The sequence below is a fragment of the Pseudochaenichthys georgianus genome, unplaced genomic scaffold, assembly GCF_902827115.2.
Source record: "Pseudochaenichthys georgianus unplaced genomic scaffold, fPseGeo1.2 scaffold_410_arrow_ctg1, whole genome shotgun sequence".
Taxonomy (NCBI): Eukaryota; Metazoa; Chordata; class Actinopteri; order Perciformes; family Channichthyidae; genus Pseudochaenichthys; species Pseudochaenichthys georgianus.
In genome coordinates this window covers 258659-276953 of record NW_027262975.1, presented here as the reverse complement: position 1 = coordinate 276953, position 18295 = coordinate 258659, and the positions used below count along the sequence as shown (strand labels likewise).

Sequence of the window (18295 nt, the reverse complement as noted above, 5' to 3'; positions counted from 1 at the left end):
GGACAGGTTAAAGAGGGACAGGTTAAAGAGGGACAGGTTAACGAGGGACAGGTTAACGAGGGACAGGTTAACGAGGGACAGGTTAACGAGGGACAGGTTAAGAGGGACAGGTTAAAGAGGGACAGGTTAACGAGGGACAGGTTAACGAGGGACAGGTTAACGAGGGACAGGTTAAAGAGGGACAGGTTAACGAGGGACAGGTTAACGAGGGACAGGTTAACGAGGGACAGGTTAACGAGGGACAGGTTAACGAGGGACAGGTTAACGAGGGACAGGTTAACGAGGGACAGGTTAACGAGGGACAGGTTAACGAGGGACAGGTTAACGAGGGACAGGTTAACGAGGGACAGGTTAACGAGGGACAGGTTAACGAGGGACAGGTTAACGAGGGACAGGTTAAAGAGGGACAGGTTAACGAGGGACAGGTTAACGAGGGACAGGTTAACGAGGGACAGGTTAACGAGGGACAGGTTAACGAGGGACAGGTTAACGAGGGACAGGTTAACGAGGGACAGGTTAGCGAGGGACAGGTTAACGAGGGACAGGTTAGCGAGGGACAGGTTAACGAGGGACAGGTTAGCGAGGGACAGGTTAGCGAGGGACAGGTTAACGAGGGACAGGTTAGCGAGGGACAGGTATCCCCTTCTCCCAACAAGAGAGCGCACAGAGAGGAGCCAGGTCAGAGGCGGGAACTCACTTCTTCTCATCCGACAGGTCGATGTTGGTGCCGAACTTCAGGTGTTTGAACGAGCCTTTCCTCCGTCGCAGCGCACTGACGAAGCACAGGGTTTCATTCAGAGACAGAAACAACACGCGGCACTGAAGCCTGATCAACAACAACAACAACATATATACGTATACTTTATGGTATTACTACATATTGTGCCGTTTATTTCCACGACACGGTACACGTAAAGTCCCAATAGAGCGATATCAGGAACTATCTATATCTGAATATACGTTAGATAGCAACGTCTTCATCAAATAAAACAAAGTACTGTGAGAATCTTAACTTAAAGAGACATACAGGAAGAGCAACCTCACCTGTCTGCGTCCGTGTCCATCTCCTTCTTCTTATTCTCATTCTCCTCCTGTCACAAATAGAAAGCATGGATGCATTAGAAGCTCTAAAGCTGGATATCGATTGTTCAGTTTAAATGTGATCGTTGAAAGGAATTGGCACTACATCCTGGACCGAAGGCGTCAGATCTTGGCGGCTGGTTAAAAATGTAGTAAAGGATTATGTTGGGCGGTGATTTGCACAATAGCTACAGCGTAGTCTAGGCAACATAACTCTTATGACTCAGCTTTCTTTAGCAATGCAACATTCAATATATATATAATATAGATGACTTAGAAATGAAGAAGAAGTAAGGTCGAATGTGATCAAGCCAGTTGTGTTAAAACGCTCTGTGCAATTAAATACTGTGTGTCTGTGTGTGTGTGTGTGTGTGTGTGTGTGTGTGTGTGTGTGTGTGTGTGTGTGTGTGTGTGTGTGTGTGTGTGTGTGTGTGTGTGTGTACAGTGTGCAGAAAGCCTGCACATCTTCCGGCGCAGACTGAAAACTCATCTCTTTCGACTCCACTTCGAGCGATAGAATTACTAACAAAGCACTTATATACTAATAAAGGGCTGGCTTCTCTAAAGCCAGTTGAGTAGCACTTGAAATACTTGGCTCTATGAAACCTGATGTACTTTATGATTCTGTTTTCTTCAAGTTTGTGTCTTCCTGGGCGAACGCACTTATTGTAAGTCGCTTTGGATAAAAGCGTCAGCTAAATGCTATGCAGTGTGTGTGTGTGTGTGTATATATATATATGCAGTGTGTGGGTGTGTGTCTGTCTGTGTGTGTATATATATGCGGTGTGTGTCTCTGTCTGTCTGTCTGTCTGTCTGTCTGTGTGTGTGTGTGTGTGTGTGTGTGTGTATGTATATATATATGCAGTGTGGGTGTCTCTGTCTGTCTGTCTGTCTTTGTGTGTGTGTGTGTGTGTGTGTGTGTGTGTGTGTGTGTGTGTGTGTGTGTGTGTGTGTGTGTGTGTGTGTGTGTGTGTGTGTGTGTGTGTGTGTGTGTGTATATATATATATGCAGTGTGTGTGTGTATATGCAGTGTGTGTGTGTCTGTCTGTGTGTATATGCAGTGTGTGTGTGTGTATATGCAGTGTGTGTGTGTGTGTGTGTGTGTGTGTGTGTGTGTGTGTGTGTGTGTGTGTGTGTGTGTGTGTGTGTGTGTGTGTGTGTGTGTGTGTGTGTGTGTGTGTGTGTGTGTGTGTGTGTGTGCGTCTCACTGACCCTCAGAGACTCCTGGAAGGAGGAGGCTTGGTACTGGGCGTATCTGATGACGGTGGTGTGTGAGCGGCTGCTCTCGCAGCGCCACATCTTCTTCCCTCCGCTCTGGTCCCAGTTCTCGTCTCCGGGCTGAGCGAGCTGCGTGCGGACCTCCACCAGGTGGTCGGGGTTCGCCTCCACCAGGGTCTTCGTGGAGAACAGACCCAGATCTGAGGGGAAGAAGAGGGGGGAGATAGGTATCATGTTAAAAAATAAAGATTTGTTCAAATAACACTAATTTTAATGATAATAATGTGTGGTTTCTATCCCTAAGATCTTTATTAACATTTAGCCGCTTCACTTTCGCTGTAGCAACGTCCTCTCCTCCGTGGGACTAGAGAGGTATTCTGATTAACTGACTTTAATTGAACTGTTTCTTTGGCACCTGGGAATAAAACAGCACGACATACAGAAAGTAAATATGTGTTGCTATAGTTACTACAGAAGGAGACGAGAGAAGCTATCATTATATCGCTTGAACCATATTATGGATGGTTCCCATAGTCTTATAAATAAATGCACAGCTGGGAAATAAAGTGTATATCATTTTAATCTAACGCAAATCTAATTATGTCATTACATACAAACATGTAATTAGCTAATTAGCGTTACTAATCAAATTGCTGATGAATAATAATTAGGGCCGGGACTTTAACGCGTTAATTAAGATTAATCCCAAAATCTGACAGCTGAAGCCGTAGCCAATCAAACCGCGTCTAAGCTGGGAGAGATATCCCGCCGTTCATTTCTATATTTCAAAAAAAGTCGGAGGAGAAACTAACTATCGCCGTAGCAAATCACCCGGTTTTGTATGACCAGACCCTCTTCACCTACCGGGATACAAACCGGAGGAGCCAGCATGGAGGGAGGGGGCAGAGACAGTGGGGGAAACTGGTAGGTTTTCGCCTGTTTGGGGAGTTTATATATATATTGCTCCCATAAAATCCCCGGGGTTTTTGCTTTGTATGTCGGGGGCGGGAGATTCATGTGATTGGCTGTTGGCCGTGTTGCTTGAATAAAATCCCCAAGCTCCAGACACGCCCAGCTCCAAGCTTTTTTTGAAGCTGTAGTGTGGACGCTCCGTTATACTGGAGCACCAACTAACGTTCATGACTTCAGCATGGGACTTCAAACAACAACAAACCACGGTGAACAATAGTCAAACATGAACGAACAAGCTGATGAGACCGCTTTGGTCGGCCCCGTGGATGGGACATTTTGTTTTAAAAAACGGACGGATGGAAGCGTCGATAAGAGCCGCAGCACATCAAGCCTAAAGCATCACCTAAATGCAAAGCATGTAGCAGCTAGCGTGTAGCAGCTAGCATGTAGCAGCTAGCATGTAGCAGCTAGCATGTAGCGGCTAGCGTGTAGCAGCTAGCGTGTAGCAGCTAGCATGTAGCAGCTAGCATGTAGCAGCTAGCATGTAGCAGCTAGCATGTAGCAGCTAGCATGTAGCAGCTAGCATGTAGCAGCTAGCGTGGACGTTAGCCCGACTCCGAGTGCAAGGAACCACACCCTGACCCAACCCACACTCAACCAGATGACTGGTTTCAGGGCCAGGATAAGCAAGTCCACGTCTGAGAGAATAACCAGCTCCCTGGCTCTCTGGACTGCACTCGCCTGTCGACCACCTGGAGTCAAGTCAATGTGGAAACTGCTTCTCGCTGTTCTCAGGTCAAATATGGATATTTGATTACAAATGCGATTCATTTCGATTAATTAATTACAAAGCCTCTAATTAATTAGATTAATTTTTTTAATCGAGTCCCGGCTCTAAAAATACATTATTTTTGGTGGAAAGCTGACGAGATATTCAGTTGCTCTTTTCCAATCCTAGTTCAAGTGATATTTACATGTTTGTTAATAAAGACTCTCAGTAATCAGTGGAGAGCCTTTTATGATCTAATTTGATAAAGAAAAGTGTAACCGGTTGCATTGCTTTGATACATTAGACGGGGTGACGAGCCTTCCCTCCACTAGCGAGCCAGAGGGTTTGTTGGAAGCCGTGTTGTTCCGTGTTTATCTGAACGTAGCTCTGATGGACGCACGGGTTGAACTGCAGATCACAGACACGGGGGAGAGGCGGAGGACCGGAGGATCAGAGGTTTGATCTCTCCTTCAACAGGTGCAGTAACTGCTTCCATGTGCAGGTGGTGCTGTCGCTCTACATGTCAACTGTACACACACACACACACACACACACACACACACACACACACACACACACACACTCCATGACCAGAGACACACCCACAGAGCCATGTGAGATGCACGCACGCACACACACACACACCCCCACACACACACACACACACACCGAGCCATGTGAGAGCACACACACACCCCACGACCACAGAGCGACACACACACACACACACACACACACACACACACACACACACACACACACACACACACCATGACCGCAGACACACCCACAGAGCCATGTGAGAGCACACACACACACACACACACACACACACACACACACACACACACACACACACACACACACACACACACACACACGGAGCCATGTGAGAGTACACACACACACACACACACACACCGAGCCATGTGAGAGCACACACACACTCACACACACACACACACACACGCTCCATGATCACAGAGACACACCCACAGAGCCATGTGAGAGTAGAGTACACACACACACACACACACACACACACTCCATGATCACAGAGACACACCCACAGAGCCATGTGAGAGTACACGCACACACACACACACACACACACACCCCCACACACACACACACACACACACACACACACCGAGCCATGTGAGAGCACACACACACCCCACGACCACAGAGCGACACACACACACACACACACACACACACACACACACACACACACACACACACACACACACACACACACACTCCATGATCACAGAGACACACACACCGAGCCATGTGAGAGCACACACACACACCCCACGACCACAGAGACACACACACACCACGACCACAGAGACACACACACCACGACCACAGAGACACACACACACACACACACCCCACGACCACAGAGACACACACACACACCGAGCCATGTGAGAGCACACACACACACACCGAGCCATGTGAGAGAGCGCGCACACACACACACACACACACACACACACACACACACACACACACACACACACACACACACACACACACACACACACACACACACACACACACACACACACACACACACACACACACACACACACACACACACACACACACACACACACACACACACACACACACACACACACACACACACACACACACACACACACACACAGTTCAAAGTGTTGCGTCTTCTTACCCAGCTTGAGCGCTCCTGCCAGTCCTCTGATGACGGTGACGGGGTTTGAAGGGTTGGTGCAGAACTGATGGAGGGGGGGGAAGAAGGCGTCCCTCTTGTTTTCCAGCTGCACGTCAGAGAGGAGGAATCAGAGTCAGTTCACTCCACACGATGATGCTGAAGCCAAGATGCTGTGAATCTAACATCAAAGGTCAAGCTGTGGCCTCTTTGGTGCCCCGCCCCTCTGGAGAGAGCGAGTTTCTTTCTCTTTGTTCTGTTGTGGCCGAATCAAACGATGAGCCCACCGTACTTCTCGGACTATAAAGCGCACCTGCACATGAGCCGCAGCAGCTAACTTGTCCGTCTGTCTTGCTCTCGTTCTGTCTCTCGGTTCCACTTTGGCGCGCTACCTGTCTCACTCTTTTCCGGCCTCCAGCTTTTCCCGCTGGAGCCCGCCGCTTGAAGGCAGTGTTGGGTTAACGCCGTTATGTTTGGCAGTAACTAGTACTCTAACGCATTACTTTTTAAATTCAGTAACTCAGTTACCGTTACTACATGGTGCGTTACTCCGTTACTGCGTTTTTTTATATAGTCAACAGCCAGGCGAACAGAGATGAGAACTGTACTTAAGTACAGTACTTGAGTAAATGTACTTAAATACTTCCTGTGTCACATGCGGAGACGGGCTGTGGGCGTGTTTGTGTTGTTTACTAACAAGACTGTCATGGCGGCGGCGGAGCTCAAGTCTAGTTTCTCCACCTGGAGATATTCTCACTATTTCACTTTTGTCGAGCACAAAGAAAAGAACGTTTTAGTTAAATGTAAGTTGTGTCCTGGCGGGTCAAAGAGCCTATCTGCTGCCCAAACCAGTCATTCAAATCTCTCATCTGCAGAAACAACATGCTGGGACGAAGCTAGTAGCTAAGACCACAGAGACTCAGCCGACGCCACTCCACCTCCACCTGCACCGAAGCAACAGCGGCTGGATTTTAACCAAGGGACTGCTAGCCAGGGAAAAGTCGATGAAGCCATTGCACGGTATGTTGTAGAACACATGCAGGCTATTGCTACAGTGGAGTCACCCGCTGTCAGGGAGCTAGTTAGCATGATAGCATGTCCGGGCGGCACACGGCATATGGGACGGAAAACTTTTCCAACTACCTGGAGAAAGAATATACACAAATGTAAAGCCAGCTAATATCGATGCTATCCAGATTGCATATAATGCATGTCAAGTTGATCAACGGATTACAGTACTGAGATGAAGGCTCTAAGGGCATTAATATAATGGGAGCCCTTTTTTAAGTAACTAAAACGTTACTTTTCACAGTAACGCATTACTTGTTGGTGTAAGTAATCAGTAAAGTAACTGAGTTACTTTTGAAATGAAGTAACTAGTAATGGTAACTAGTTACTGGTTTTCAGTAACTAGCACAACACCGCTTAAAGGTGGCGGGCGCGGACCGGTCCTAGAGCCCGTAGTGTTAAAGGTGGTTAATTTTACCTGTAAAATCTATAGATTTAGGAGGTTCCCTAGTGGCCGTTAGCTGTACACAAACAATGGGGGAAAAAGTCGCGGCTTATAGTCCGGAAAGTACGCTACTACTGTTGTTGTGCTTCTGTCTTTCTGTGTCTCTCATCTGTAAACTCGCTCAACGCTCGCTCTCTCTCTTCTCTTGATCGCCCTCTCACGGTGAACAGTTCAATGTCCCGCTTCAGTGTAGGATTTCTGCCATGTCTCCACTTTAGTTTGACCATCTCCGTTACTAAGTTATGGAATACTACATGAATAAGTAATTAGATACCGTACCGTCACTGCGCTCATAAAGAACGATAAGAATAAGAATAATGCGTATTGAACTGGTTTCATCAATTAGTGAGTTTAGGTAATTAGTTAGAGGCCCTATTTTATCAGAATGTCTGCAGAGCAGTTGCAAAGGGCAAACTACATTAGAACAGGATTGTCCCCACTTTGTCTTTATAGTTACTAACATTAGATATGTTAATGAGATATGGATCGCAAAACAAAGAATGTCCCTGGTTTTCATTTTTAAAATCAGGTCACCGAATGCAAGTAGTCGCCTTCGCTTATTTTGTCATGAGATGTGAATTACTCTTCAATTTAGTTGATGCAATAATCGTTTCTTTCACATTAAAAACAAGTTAAAATGTTCTTATGTTTTGTTTCGGGGGGGGGGGGCCTTTCTTCCAGTTTAGAGCCTCCAAATGTCTGTGCACGTCCCTGCCCATCATGACATGTTTAGGCATATATTATGGGTCTCAGCTCAAAATACCAAACAGAACATACGTTTTAGAAATCCCTCATATCCCTCGAGTTCTAAACCACATCAAGGATTCTCTCTGAAACAGTTCGGAGCTCAAACTCTTTCTCTCTCTCAGGTTTACCACGAGGTGAGTTTCATTTACTTCCTGCTTCTTCACACTCTCTCCAGCACAGGTTAGCTCCGAGTGTTAGCATGCTAATGTAAACACAGACCATATTACGTCAGGCATTGTTTCTGACAGCGACGTTTCTGATTGGCCCGTGGGTGTAAAGCCCGCCCACATTTTAGTAATGCCGTCATGACGCAGCAAATCTGGATCAGCTCCGTTGTTCCCCCGATTTTAGAGATGTGGGTACGGAGGAAAAGAGAGAGGGGTTTGTTTCCTGACACTTTGTGAGTCTCCTGACACCGGGGACACACGGGGGACACACGGGGGACACACGGTGATGTAGAGAAGACATCACAAAGTGCATTTTGCATGATAGGAGACCTTCAGAATGTTAAAGTGATGCCAGAAAAATATATTTCTGTTAGTCAACAACAATATTATTAAAGGTGGGGTATGTTTGAGAAACCGGCTCGAGATACACTTGTTGTTATATTCCATGGAATGCTCTCAACATCCCGATAGCAATGAATATCTGAAGTGCTTTGACAAAATATCATCTGTGGAAGCCGTGGCGCTGTAAAAAGCACGACCAATCATCTGAGCCGGCTAAAGTAGCTGGATGGCCTACCTGCCTGTCAGCCTTCCATCGGGGCACACACTTATCTCGTGCCCTCATTGGTCATGTGCGCGTTCCTGTGTGTTGGAGGAGGGGCTCTGTGAGGAAGTGGCACATTTTTACCGGCTGTGTATTTTAAAATTCTAGCGATCTCGAGCCGGTTCCTCCATTCTTACCTACCCCACCTTTGATCCAGAAATATGAAAATGGTGTCAAATAGAGCGTCAGAAGGCTTGAGAGAATAAATAGGGATGGATGTCCACCACTGAAACTGAGATTTTCTTTTTCTTTCCTTTTTTCTGTAGAGGAAGTAAAGAAACCAAAACTCTGGATTTTGTTGTTGTTTGAGGTGCAATATATGACTCAGCAGCTTTAAGACATGAAGACACTATTATTCTCAGCTTCGCTCTAATGCAGTATTTTTATATATTACATCACATCACATGTCACTTAGACGCTTTTATCCAAAGCGACTTCCATACTCAATACTGAGGGCAATCCCCACACGAGCACTTTGGGGTGAAGGGTCTCAGGGACACAACGACATGCTGACTGCAGTGGGGTTTGAACCTGTGCCCCCCTTACACCAACGCACAACCCACTGCGCCACACACAGTGTTCTATACATAGAAGACATCAGAAAGTGCATTTTGCATGATACTGGAGACCTTCTTCTCCTCCGACGGAGCGGCTGTACTCACATAAATGCTGGGCGTGGGGGGGTTGAGTTTGTCCTTTGGCAGCGGAGGAGAAGGAGGGCGGGGGGGCCGTGGAGGAGGACATTTGTCCAGGACGATGCTGCTCGTCGACAGGCCGTTCTTCCCCAGGTTCCTGCACACAGAGCGGGAGAGAGGTGAGGAAAGGTGTGTGTGACACAGTGGGGATAACAGGCCAATCAACACATTGCAAAATGTGTGCTTGGTAGATTATTTCTTTGTTGCCAGTTGCTCTTGGCAACGCATGTTCCTCACAAAGGGGGCACCATTGGAAAAGTAATTAAACAGGCTTTCCAACGGTATAAGATGTATTGCCAAGAAGCGTTGTTACAACAAAGAAATAATCTACCAAACACACATGTCCTTACTTTTTGAGTTAAGTTTAATTAAGTCCTAACTGCGTCCAGAGAACATGATGAAGACTTAGACCTCACCTGGATATCTAAAAAGTGTTGCCACTTACATTGACCCAGACTAACGAGAAAACTGTCGCAATTACAATTAACAACTTTGGGACGAATCAAAGCTATTGCAGGCTTTGAATCCACTTTGATGCACGTTCCCATCTAATGTAGTTGTCTTTAGTGGTGCACGATAATTATCGGTCCGGTATTAGGAATTATGACGTCATCCCGATAAACCCGATACCAGTATTAATAGCCCTGATAATATACAATATATTTGTGGGTAAAAAAAAAGAAAAAAATACTGTATAACTCTAGATAACTTCTCACTGATTCTCTCAGTGTCACACACACACACTTTTTTTAAACAATGCCTTTTGTTATTAACACCCCCTGAAACTTTCGATGGGGAAAGGCGTTCATTCCCACATCAAATTGGAAAATAATAGTCTTTAAAAAATCCTGAAACAACCAAAAAACCCAAGAAAGTATGACACACACACACACACACACACACACACACACACACACACACACACACACACACACACACACACACCACACACACACCACACACACACACACACACACACACACACACACACACACACACACACACCACACACACACACACACACACACAACACACACACACACACACACACACACACCACACACACACACACACCACACACACACACACACACACACACACACACACACACACACACACACACACAACACACACACACACACACACACACACACACACACACACACACACACACACACACACACAACACACACACACACACACACACACACACACACACACACACACACACACACACACACACAGCTTCTCACCTGCAGGCTTTCAGCACCTCGCTGGAGCTGGGGTAGATGGACACGGACGACCAGGGAGCCAGAACAGAGGGAGAAAGTCTCTTTTCAGCAGGGTGCTCCACCTTCACGGGGCTCTGAGCCGCCTGCGGCCCCTTCCCGTTGACCTTTGGCCCCTGGGTGTTGCTTTTGGACGGGCTGTTAAGGCAGGAGAGGCTGTTGGAGGTTTGAGGATCGTGGACGTTGTTGATTTTGATTTTCTCCGAGGAAGCCCCCCCGTGGTTACTGAAGTTATTGTTGTCGTCGTTGTTGTTACTGGCTTTTCCCTTTAGCAAGGCTGAGAGCTGAGGATTGTCTGGAGAGCTGTCCGTCACCCGCGGCTGGACGTGATTAGTCGATCCCTGCGCGGGGGCGGGACTTAACGGCGTGCCTGCAGAAACTGACGGCAGAAAGTCGCCGTTTGTGGCCCCTGAAGGCGTGGCGTCTTTGGTTTGGACCCCTGAGGTAGTAGAGGAGGAGCAGTAGGGGGGCGAGGACAGGTGGTGGTTGGGTGTGGTTTGGGGGGAGGTGGGAGAGAGGGAGGAGGCGGAGGAGGAGGCAGTGCAGGGACCGGAGGAGTGGCCCACCTGATTCAGAAGTCCAGAGGAAGAGAAGGAGGGGTGAGGGGAGGAAGAGAAAGGGGGTTCTCCATTGGGACCTGCCGAATGAGAACCTTTGTGAAGCCCCTAAAGGAGAGAACGAGAGGACAACCATGAGACGTGCTTTCAACTAGAACATGCCCAAGGACACGACGGCTAGTAGTTGCATTATAAGTTGTAGTAGTTGTATTATAAGTTGTAGTAGTTGTATTATAAGTTGTAGTAGTTGTATTATAAGTTGTAGTAGTTGTATTATAAGTTGTAGTAGTTGTATTATAAGTTGTAGTAGTTGTATTAGGTCAGAGGGTGTCGTTTCCTCACACTGATATTCTGCACAAACTGTGCCGTTGTATTTACTGCATAGTGTCCTCACTGTAAGGTCATTATTATATGTCCAGCACTTTGGCTCGAACAAAAATCTTTTTAAAAATGTGCTATATAAATAAAACTTGATTTGATTAGTAGCAGTAGTTTTATTAGAAGTTGTAGTAGTAGTAGTTGTGGTAGTGGCAGTAAAATACACAATGAGACATGCTTTCAATAATAAAAACCCAATGGAAGCAGCATTCTTGCATAATCATAAATACATGGATCCTGATTATTGAAGCTCAAGCCGGAGACCGGTGATATGTTTCTAACAGTAGAAGTAGTTGTATTAATAGTTGTATGAGTAGTAGTGGTGTTAGTAGTATAAGTAGTAGTAGTAGTTGTTGTATAAGTTGTAGTAGTGGTGTAGTAGTAGTAGTGGTGCAGTAGTAGTAGTGGTGTAGTAGTAGTAGTAGTAGTGGTAGTAGTAGTAGTATTAGTAGTAATAGTGGTAGTGGTAGTAGTATTAGTAGTAGTAGTAGTAGTAGTAGTAGTAGTAGTAGTAGTAGTATTAGTAGTAATAGTGGTAGTAGTAGTAGTAGTAGTTGTTGTATAAGTTGTAGTAGTAGTAGTAGTAGTAGTAGTAGTGGTAGTAGTAGTAGTAGTAGTAGTAGTAGTAGTAGTAGTAGTAGTAGTAATAGTGGTAGTGGTAGTAGTAGTTGTTGTATAAGTTGTAGTAGTAGTAGTTGTTGTATAAGTTGTAGTAGTGGTGTTAGTAGTATAAGTAGTAGTAGTAGTAGTTGTATAAGTTGTAGTTGTAGTATTAGTAGTAGTAGTAATAGTGGTAGTAGTATTAGTAGTAGTAGTAGTAGTAGTAGTATAAGTTGTATAAGTTGTAGTAGTGGTGTTAGTAGTATAAGTGGTAGTAATATAAGTAATTGTAGTAGTAGCAGTAGTAGTAGTAGTGGTAGTAGTAGTTGTAGTAGTAGTAGTAGTATTAGTAGTAATAGTAGTGGTAGTAGTAGTAGTAGTTGTTGTATAAATTGTAGTAGTAGTATTAGTAGTATAAGTGGTAGTAATATAAGTAATTGTAGTAGTAGCAGTAGTAGTAGTGGTAGTAGTAGTTGTAGTAGTAGTAGTTGTTGTATAAGTTGTAGTAGTGGTGTTAGTAGTACAAGTGGTAGTAATATAAGTAATTGTAGTAGTAGCAGTAGTAGTAGTGGTAGTAGTAGTTGTAGTAGTATTAGTAGTAATAGTAGTGGTAGTAGTAGTAGTAGTTGTTGTATAAGTTGTTGTAGTAGTAGTATTAGTAGTATAAGTGGTAGTAATATAAGTAATTGTAGTAGTAGTGGTAGTAGTAGTGGTAGTAGTAGTTGTAGTAGTAGTAGTATTAGTAGTAATAGTAGTGGTGGTAGTAGTAGTAGTAGTTGTTGTATAAGTTGTAGTAGTAGTATTAGTAGTATAAGTGGTAGTAATATAAGTAATTGTAGTAGTAGCAGTAGTAGTAGTGGTAGTAGTAGTGGTAGTAGTAGTTGTAGTAGTAGTAGTAGTATTAGTAGTAATAGTAGTGGTAGTAGTAGTAGTAGTTGTTGTATAAGTTGTAGTAGTAGTATTAGTAGTATAAGTGGTAGTAATATAAGTAATTGTAGTAGTAGCCGTAGAATACACAATGAGACGTATTTTAAATAATAAAAATACAATGAAAGCAGATTATCAATCTGTAATGGGTGGAGTAAGTACCTGAGTGGTGTTGTTGCGCTGCTGCTGGTTCCTCCACCCGTCCTCCACAGCGCTGGGACTTCTGGGCTGAGGTAGAGAGTTCTGCTGAGGGAAGGGTAGAGAGTTCTGCTGAGGGAAGGGTAGAGAGTTCTGCTGAGGAGAGTTCTGCTGAGGGTAAGGCACGTTTCCGTTGCTCGCTCCCAGTCCCACGCTGTGGTTTTTGTCCAGGTGTCCCAACAGCGTCCCCACAGAGGAGGAGGAGGGACTAGAAGAACAGGATCCATTAGCTGTGGGCTGGGAGGAGGTGTGTTTGAGGGGGGAGGTTCGGGGGAGGCTGGCGTTGAGGTGAGACAATTCAGCCAGAGGACCGTTGGGGAGGCTGGGTCGATGCTGAAACAACAAAGGATGCTTTATGTTAGAGACATCTCACTCGTCCCCGGCTTGAGCTTCAATCTCGGGATCCATGTATGTGTGATCCTCTCAAGTCCTGATGCTCTTCTAGGTAATCATACATCCTGCCGAGGGCTCGACCGATTATTGAGGCCGATATTCCGCATTTTACAGATTATCGGTGTCAGCATTTTCCTTATCCAATTGCCGATAAAACGTTGGCTCTGAAGCGGCCGTTTCTCTGGCTGCAGTCACCACTCCGTGTTCACGAGCAATGTCCCGCCCATGGCGCTATCTGATAGGCTATTACTGAAGTGTCAATCAACACTGAAGATTGTCCGGGCTGCAGCCAGCCAGAGAGGCGGGACCTTCTCAGATTACAGGCAGGCGCCAAAGAACACAGACAGAAGCGAGTGGCAGCGGTGAGCGGCAGAACCATACGTGTGTTTCGAAGGGAAGTCAGTTGAAAGCCGAAGTTCAAAGTTGAAAAACCACCACGATCTTACACTGAAAATGCCCGAATAATGCACTTTGTTGCAGAACGAGATTGATGCATAGCCAGCCAGTTTGTGATATTCTACATTTTGACGCCAAGATTTTCAGATTTTACTGCAAATGTATATCGGTTGCAAATATCGGTTATCCTTGATTACTAATAATCTGTATCGGCCTTGAAAAAGCCATATCGGTCGATCCCTAATCCTGTCATGTACACAGCTACAGTTGGGATACCTTTGTTATCATGTGACTCTGATATTGGAAGAGTACATTCAGAATTGCCCCTGTGAGGGTACATCAGGGCCTGGGTCCACAAAGCGTGTCTTTTTCTAAAAACTAGCTTCTGTTTTTATGGTTTTCAATGAGATAAGACACATTCAGCCGCCTCAACGACTTATAAGATGGGTTTTTCGGTGTCTGGACTTTTCGAGGTCACAAACGAGTGTTCCCTCAAGAGAGACACCGTCTTAAAGTAACAGTACAACGGGTAACAGAGATGGAGAGACACAGCGAACAATTCCAACAAAGTGGATCAAAAGTAGGCGAGTTAATAAACGATGCCAATATTAAGATAATGGTGATCAACGAAGCAGAGTCATCAAACAACTGTCGAGCAGCATAGAAATATGGTGTTCCTGAATGTAACGTTAGAAGATGGCGAGCCCAAAAAAAGTAAAATACAATTATTTTCTTTATAAAAACAACATTTGGTCTTCAAAACGGTATTTTTCCAAAAATGAGTGTTGAAAAAGAGTCTGGGCTCATCTGCACCCTTTAAAGGGGACCTATCATGCAAAATGCGCTTTTTGATGTCTCTACATAAATGTGTCCCGGTTTGTCGGGGAACTCCCGCAGCATCAGAAAATAAACCCTCTCTCTTTTCCTTCGTACCCAAATCTCTAAAAACGGGGAACAACGGAGCTGATCCAGATTTGCGTCCGATATGACGTAATATCTGAAATGTGGACCCACGGCCCAATCAGAAAGCTGCTATCAGAAACAATGCCCGACTGTTCTGGACGTAATATGGTCGGTGTTTACATTAGCATCGCTAGCACTCAGAGCTAACCTGTGCTGGAGAGCATGTGTGTGAAGAAGCAGGAAGTAGAAAGGAACTCACCTTGTGGTATAACCGGCAAGAGAGAAAGCCTTTGAGCTCCAGACTGTTTCAGATCCTTGATAATCCATGATATGGCGTTTCATCACGGCAGCATTTAGTTTAGACGGTAGCTGCCGGGTCCCGCATGAGCCCAGCCCCCCCCTCTTTTATTTTGTATCAATCTTTTTATTCTTTAAAGCTTTATCCCCAAATCAGCACTTTAGAAACAGGAAGTGAAATAGAGGGATGTGAGGCATGGCTAGAATGGGGGATCTGTTTGGTATTTGGAGCAAAACACTTCAGACATGTTTTTTATATATTTTTATATTGCCTAAAAATAGCCTGATAGGCGAACTTTAAGCTTATTTATTTATTTTTATTTATATATGTTGTATGTTCTTTCCCACTATGACTATGCATGTCATTAAGTATGGTATTCCTGTCATGTTTTCTTTATTATTTCTTGTTTGTCTTCTATGTTGAAAAAGGGAAGCACCCCAAAGAAGTCTGGACTATTGCTCACACTTGCTTCTTCTCAATACAAATATTTGCCGAAATAGAGGGGTCGTCTTATATTCGGGTCGTCTTATATTCGGGTCATCAATACGGTTATATAAATATGGCAGTTCAGTAGGATATGAGGTGCCTGTGTGTACCTGATGCTGCTGCATGAGGACAAACTGCTGCTCCAGCTGCTCCAGGATCTGAACCTGAGGAGGCTTGAGGTTCGCTCGGTTCGACCGCAAGTGATCAAGGTTCTGCAGATTAATCACAGAGTTAGTGATGCAGAAGCTCACAGTCATATTTCAATTACAATTGAAATGCTTGCTGAATATTATATATTGCAGTCAAAGAAATGCCCACACAAATGATTACAACGCGACAGGAGCAACAAATGTCGTGTCAAATTATCATATAATCATTAAAACATAACGTCTTATACTCTGATTGCCTTTTGCTCCGTTAAATTGTATTTTTAGTCGTGTATGTGTTTAACAGAGACGTGTGTTAAGGGTTTACATTTCGGGAAGTAAAAGGTGGATTTGAAATGGGTAAGGACTGGGGGGTTTGATGGTGTGATGATGGGATGGAGGAGCAGCCGTCTCCTCTCAGGAATATACAGAGAGACTGTGAGCAGAACTTGTCTATCCTCTGAGGATGAAACATGGGACGGAGTTTCATTGATTTGGGCATTCTCACAATAAGCACGTGGAATGGATTTGATAATGAAGCACTGACACAGCGCTCTACAGAGAGTGGCGAGTGGATGCACGGACTTTCCGCATGGTAAAAGTGGGGGGGACTTGTCCCACCCTCATACAATGGCTGCGAAGCCCATGTATTGCACACATCTAAACTAGGGATGTGTCCTACCTGGAGCTTCTGCGGCGTCAGGTACCAGCTGGGGATCTGCTGCTGCTGGGTGTTTATGCTTTCCAGCGACTCTCCAGCACCCTGAGAGAAAGAGAGACAACACAACGTCTTAAATCGTGGCTCCACTTCTCAATACTGGTGCAGAATATCATTGTTTAGAGTTTCATCTGTACCTTTGCCGGGCTGGAGGTCCGTTTCCTCTTCGCTGGACTGGCCTGAGGGTCTGTGGGATTACTTTCCTCTGCTTTACAGGCCTTTAAAGCCACAACAGACACACATAGTGAGGACCAATGGACTCACAACAACAACAACAAACTCCCTCCTTATGCAAACTACTTTTCAGATTTGCTCTCAAGTGGTGTTTCAAACAGCGTCAGACTGGCATAAAAACTGTTCTGCAAAATTAAGAATATATTTGATGCTACATGAACAGCAATGCGTGTCTTCAAATGTTGCATTATGACAATACTCTGATTAATACGGTTAGTGCTATGACCTTCATGTGATATTTAAATGGCAGTAATTATATGTGCAATTTGCTGAAGAGTCACGGCAAAAATGTTAATTAACAATAAAATACTTTAAATGTATTTTTAATAAAACAAACAAATTAAATAAATATTCCAATTACTATTTAATAATATTAAATAATTATGTATCGATTATTTTGTATTATTAAATGATTAAAAAAGAATGTTAAAATATATATATATATATAATATATTGCAATATTTGTAGAAATATTTAATAATAAATGATAAACAATTTAAAAAAAAGAATTAAACGTAAATTAATAATAAAATCCCTTTAAATGTATTTTTAACAATACAAACAAATTAAATAAATATTCCAATTACTATTTAATAATGTTAAATAATTATGTATCGATTATTTTGTATTATTAAATGATTAAAAAAGAATGTTAAAATATATATATATATAATATATTGCAATATTTGTAGAAATATCTAATAATAAATGATAAACAATTTAAAAAAAAGAATTAAACGTAAATTAATAATAAAATCCCTTTAAATGTATTTTTAACAATACAAAAAAAGTAAACAAATATTCCAATTATTATTAAATAATATTACATATTTATTTGTCTATTATCTTGTATTATTATAATAAAAAAAAAGTCCCTCCAATAGATGAGAGTAACACATGCGTAGCTTCCGGGCAAACATTTCGGCCCCGCCCACTTTTGGGGGGAAACAACGCTGTCATTTGAACGGCGGTCGATACACATTCTGAAGTTTTTGCCAATCAGATCAGACATTTAAAAAAACGTGGATTTGTGGATCTTCAAAGAGCCCGATTACGATGGGTCAGGCAAACAATTACATGAAATAATTTGATAGATCAGGCTCGATATATGGTTACATTAAAATCAGTAGGCGAGGCTGTAATTTTCTCCAGCTGTTACTCTCATGAGCGAGGCGCCGTAGCTCAAGCCGTAGCCAATCACACCGCGTCTAAGCTGGGAGAGATATCCCGCCGTTCATTTCTATATTTCAAAAAAAGTTGGAGGAGAAACTAACTATCGCCGTAGCGAATCACCCGGTTTTGTATGACCAGACCCCTCTTCACCTACCGGGATACAACCCGGAGGAGCCCAGCATGGAGGGACC

The 18295-nt window shown here is 44.0% G+C and overlaps 1 protein-coding gene across 1 annotated transcript in view; it reads right to left on the bottom strand.

The window, feature by feature from the left end:
* Positions 1-630: 630 nt before the first annotated feature.
* The window catches only part of kdm6a (lysine (K)-specific demethylase 6A), a 94110-nt gene continuing 76445 nt past the window's right edge, over positions 631-18295 (bottom strand). Inside the window, exons 14-23 of the mRNA XM_034078307.2 lie at positions 16835-16915; positions 16662-16742; positions 15944-16045; positions 13322-13690; positions 10662-11362; positions 9376-9505; positions 5686-5791; positions 2294-2499; positions 1045-1091; positions 631-772 (exon numbers count right to left, since the gene is read on the bottom strand). Of these exons, the coding sequence (XP_033934198.1) occupies positions 694-772; positions 1045-1091; positions 2294-2499; positions 5686-5791; positions 9376-9505; positions 10662-11362; positions 13322-13690; positions 15944-16045; positions 16662-16742; positions 16835-16915 (1902 nt within the window). The 3' untranslated portion in view covers positions 631-693. The remainder of the gene's footprint in view (positions 773-1044; positions 1092-2293; positions 2500-5685; positions 5792-9375; positions 9506-10661; positions 11363-13321; positions 13691-15943; positions 16046-16661; positions 16743-16834; positions 16916-18295) is intronic.